We start from the raw sequence: 4,717 nt of genomic DNA on the forward strand, positions 1-4,717 counted from the left end.
ATACGAAACTTGCCGTAAGTACTCACGTTCACCGATGACAAGAAATGGACGCTTTTTTGGCACATGGAATCGACTGGATGATTGACATCGCACTCAGCTCTCCACTCCTTTTCACGGAAAACAAGACTCACTACCTAACGAAAGTCATGAACAATGGAACGCTGCCCATGCAAAAATGTAGCGTGGTCCTCATTCCAATGCCACATACAATAGCTCACATGCTATAGAAAAACCCTGCAGTTGGAAATAATGTCGAGTTGGGTGGTGGACTTTGATGGCATGGACGTCATTCGAACAGATCTGCCGGCAAATTCCACGCTGGTACATTCAAGCCTTCCTCAGTGAACCATCGAACAGCAGCATGGAGATGAACTGGATGAATCCCCCTGTAGAAGACCTACCTGAAATTCAGAACATCACGGCCACCTCAGGTAAGTCACTTCACGACAAGATCAGAACCAACCACGTCAAACACCAGCGACACAAAGAAGTTAGTCATCTACGATGTGGTAGACCTATATACCAATATACCCATCCAAGAAGCCATTCATATCCTATCCACTAGACTGGAAACATCTCCACCAGGCCTAGACACCCAACTAACAGCTCAAAGCACCGTCGATCTCATTAGCAAACGCTTCGAGACTTCATATTGCAACTGGAATGGCCAGCTCTACCAACAGATCGATAGACTGCCAATGGGATCCCCTCTATCACCAGTACTGACAGAAATGTACATGATTGCCTCTGAAGGAACCGCCCTGAAAATTGCACCATTCACCCCAAAGCATTGGTTCCGCAACGCAGATGATGTCCTAGCCCTCCTGGACGATAACCAAGATCCAGATGCCCTGCTGCAACACTTGAATTCCCAACACCCAAGAAATCAGTTTACAATGGAAGAAGAGACACACCAACAGCTTCCCTTCCTGGACATTCTTCTCCAACAACGCCATCAATCCATAGCCACCAGTGTTTACCGTAAACCAACACATACGGATCAGTACATTCATCACCAGTCCAACCATCACCCCCAGATCAAGAAAGGCATAGTAGCTAGGCTGGCACGAAGAGCAAAAGCCTTACAAGACCTTAACGAGTACCCACCCCATCCAGTCAGCAACACCATCACTAAGACCCTGAAAGGAACTTCTAAGTCAGCTAAACCAGAACCTTCCCCCATCAGAAATATACCATACAATGGTCGTATAAGTCATTGCATCAGCCGTCTCATCAAGAAAACAACAGGAATAGACGTCACCTTCCGTAGCGACACCAACCTGAAAACGCTACTATCAGCTAATGCACGCGGGCCAACAACACCTAAATGCAATAATCCAGCAGGATGCATCTACCAGATCCAATGTAGTTGTAAAGAGGCATATATCGGAGAAACTGGTCGACCACTGGCTAAAAGAACACGAAACATCAGTTCAAAATTTGGATCAGAAATCTGCTGTATGTGAACACATCATGCACAACCCCAATCACAAGTTTGTTTGGGACAACATCAGGACATTAGGTTGGAACGCTAATGACTTCAAAAGTCGAAAGCTTCTTCAAGGCATTGCAATCAAGCGGAACAAGACAGTGGTGTTTACCTACCCAATGCATGGAACCACCCTATCCTCAGTGTCTAACCTTTATCTAAACATCTTTACCTGCAACTCGTTAACCTAATCAATAGAAGCCTGCACGCCAATCAGTTTCAACAATCAGTTAAACCCGTACATCAATTAATAGAAACCTGTATATCTTGTTACCCATTGTTATCTGTCTGTTGTTATGTGTATATATATACTACATCCCTTTAGTTTCACCATCACTTCACCTGAAGAAGAGTGAGTGAGTGAGTTAATATTAAACGTCACATCGGCAATATCGCAGCCATGTTGTGACGAGAACATATATGACAAAAAAGAATACATAGGGATATTATGAAGAACCTGTCTACGAAGGACAGTAAAACCACTAGATTATCACAGTTAGTATTAAAACTAGCGTGGAAACGTAAAAAATGATAGTATCACTATTTGGACAGTACAATATAAAAACAGGCTATAGATCGCCAACAACAAAGGGTAGATCACCATACCAGGGACCATGGGACTTACAGTACCTCTGCTACCTGTATGGTCCCTGGCTGGATTTACACCATCCCCTCAGCAGTTGGCGACTGTATGCAAGATTAGCCACAAATTAATATGACACATATTCTACGATTAAAAAAGTGGAAGATTCAATCTGACTTAAACCGTTTTGGGACTTATGTACCCTCTCAGGAGGACAATAATCTTACGGTACTTCAACCCCCTTCGGGGATATAGCCACTAACAATCTTAGCTGGTAATTGAACTTCCAATCATAAAATACTTATTTATTTACATGTGAGTCAATAAATTCAATTCTTTAAAAAATGCAATAATTAAATGAGAACATACGTTACTAAAAAGGTCCTTCATAGTTCTTGATTTAAAATAATTGTCCCTTGTGATGGAATATTCAACACAGGCAAGTAAGACATGCTTGACCGTGATGATTTCATCACAAGGGATGCAGAACGGAGGAGCCTCACGTTTCAAAAGATATTCAGGCGTATACCTAGTGTGGCCAATACGACATCGTCGTAGTATGACCTCTTCAAATCTGGACTGACAACCCAAGTAGGTGTAACCAACATATGGTTTTATTGCATGTAATTTATTGATACCTACTTGGGTGTCCCACTTCTTCTGCATCGGATCACGGATGTAAGATCTAATTGTAGCTATATAATCAGTATAGGGAATATGAAGTGGTGTCAGAGATTTGTTTAGCGCTGCCTTAGCAGCAAGGTCAGCCAAAGTGTTACCAGAGATACCAACATGGCTGGGTAACCAACAGAAGACGATGTCGTATTGGCCAGTCGCAAGATAGTTCAATAAAGTTCAATAATTTCTATTAAAAGTGGATGTTTACATGCTAGGTGTTTAATAGCCTGAAGGCAAGAAAGAGAGTCTGAATAGATTATGTACTGTTTATGTTTAGGATGTCTTTGAATATATTTAAGAGCTGTTAATATGGCGTTAGCTTCTGCTGTAAAAGTAGAACTATTATCTGGTAATCTGGAAGATATTGTTCTTGATCCAATGACAGTAGCACAAGCCACTGCGCCACCGTCCTTGGACCCATCTGTAAATGAGGATTTATAATTGCTATATTTATGTTTCAATTGATGATATTCTTGTTTGTATTGTAATTCATTAGTTTCTGATTTTTTAAATGTAGTTAATGTTAGGTCGACTGGTGGCCTAACCATCTGACAAGGAGGAGAAGAAAGAAGACGGGAAGGAGCTATGTTTTCCAGCTCAATGCCAGCCGAAGAAAGAAAGGGTTTAATTTTATACGGTGTTGTGTAAGAGATGGTTCATCGGCTTCAACATACAGACTGTCAACAGGAGAGGTTCTAAAGGACCCAAGACAAAGTCTTAGACCTTGATGATGAACAGAATCTAATAATTTTAAGTTGCTGTTGCAGGCTCCACCATATACGATGGAACCATAATCAAGTTTAGAACGGACAAGTGATCGATATAGATGGAGGAGGGTAGCTTGATCACCTCCCCATTTCGAATTTGATACCACTTTCAACAAATCAAGTGCTTTCAGGCATTTAGTTTTCAGAGATTTAATATGAGGCAGAAACGTTAGGTGTGAGTCAAAAATTAATCCCAAGAACTTGGCCTCCTTGACAACTTTAATGGGAGTGCCATCTAGAGATAGTTCAGGGTCTTTATGTGGTTTATATTTACGACAAAAATGTATGCAATTAGTTTTCGATTTAGAAAATCTAAAGCCGTTTTCAAGACACCATTTATTTATTTTGTTTAAGCACAACTGCAACTGCCGCTCTATGGTATTCATATTTTTACCACGACAAGAAATATTAAAATCATCCACAAATAACGAACCATCAATAGAATCATTTAAAACTTTCGATAAACTATTCATCTTTATACTAAAAAGTGTGACAGATAAAATACTGCCTTGTGGAACACCCTGATCCTAATTGTAATGATCAGACAGGGTAGAACCCACGCGGACCTGAAATTGTCTATCATTTAAAAAGTTGGCTATGAATTGAGGCAAACGACCTCGCAAACCAAAGTCATGTAAGTCTCTTAAAAATACCATGTTTCCAGGTTGTGTCATATGATTTTTCTAAATCAAAAAAGATAGACACAGTGTGTTGTTTTTTAATTAGTGCGTTTTTAACAAATGATTCAAAACGCACTAGGTGATCGACAGTACTTCTATTTTTACGGAAACCACATTGTATATCAGTGATAAGGTTATTTGTTTCCAAGTACCAAACAAGTCGATTATTTATCATGCGTTCCATGGTCTTGCAAACACAGCTAGTCAGTGAAATAGGTCGATAATTAGACGGATCAGTATGATCACGTCAAGGTTTAGGTATTGGTACTACTATAGCGTCACGCCATGAAGATGGAAATTTACCTGAAGTCCAAATATCGTCAAAAATAGATAAGAGTGCCTCTAAACAGGACTCTGGTAAGTGGTAACATCCATTATCAGCTCCAGTAGCAGTGTCATGAGCTTGATCAAGAGCAGAATGGAGTTCATGAATAGAAAATGTTTCATTATAATCTTCCCCATTATCTGAGTTGAAATTAATACTTCTTTTTTCTTGTTGTCTTTGATACGTTTGGAATTT

General features: G+C 40.1%; 1 protein-coding gene across 1 annotated transcript; it reads left to right on the forward strand.

Moving 5' to 3' along the window:
* Positions 1–274: 274 nt before the first annotated feature.
* On the forward strand, positions 275–1,466 carry LOC137280859 (uncharacterized). Its single transcript, XM_067812053.1, has 2 exons — positions 275–431; positions 586–1,466. The coding sequence occupies exons 1-2, from the start codon at positions 275–277 to the stop codon at positions 1,464–1,466; spliced, it is 1,038 nt and encodes a 345-aa protein (XP_067668154.1).
* Positions 1,467–4,717: the final 3,251 nt, after the last annotated feature.

The sequence above is a fragment of the Haliotis asinina genome, chromosome 4, assembly GCF_037392515.1.
Source record: "Haliotis asinina isolate JCU_RB_2024 chromosome 4, JCU_Hal_asi_v2, whole genome shotgun sequence".
In the NCBI taxonomy this organism is placed as follows: Eukaryota; Metazoa; Mollusca; class Gastropoda; order Lepetellida; family Haliotidae; genus Haliotis; species Haliotis asinina.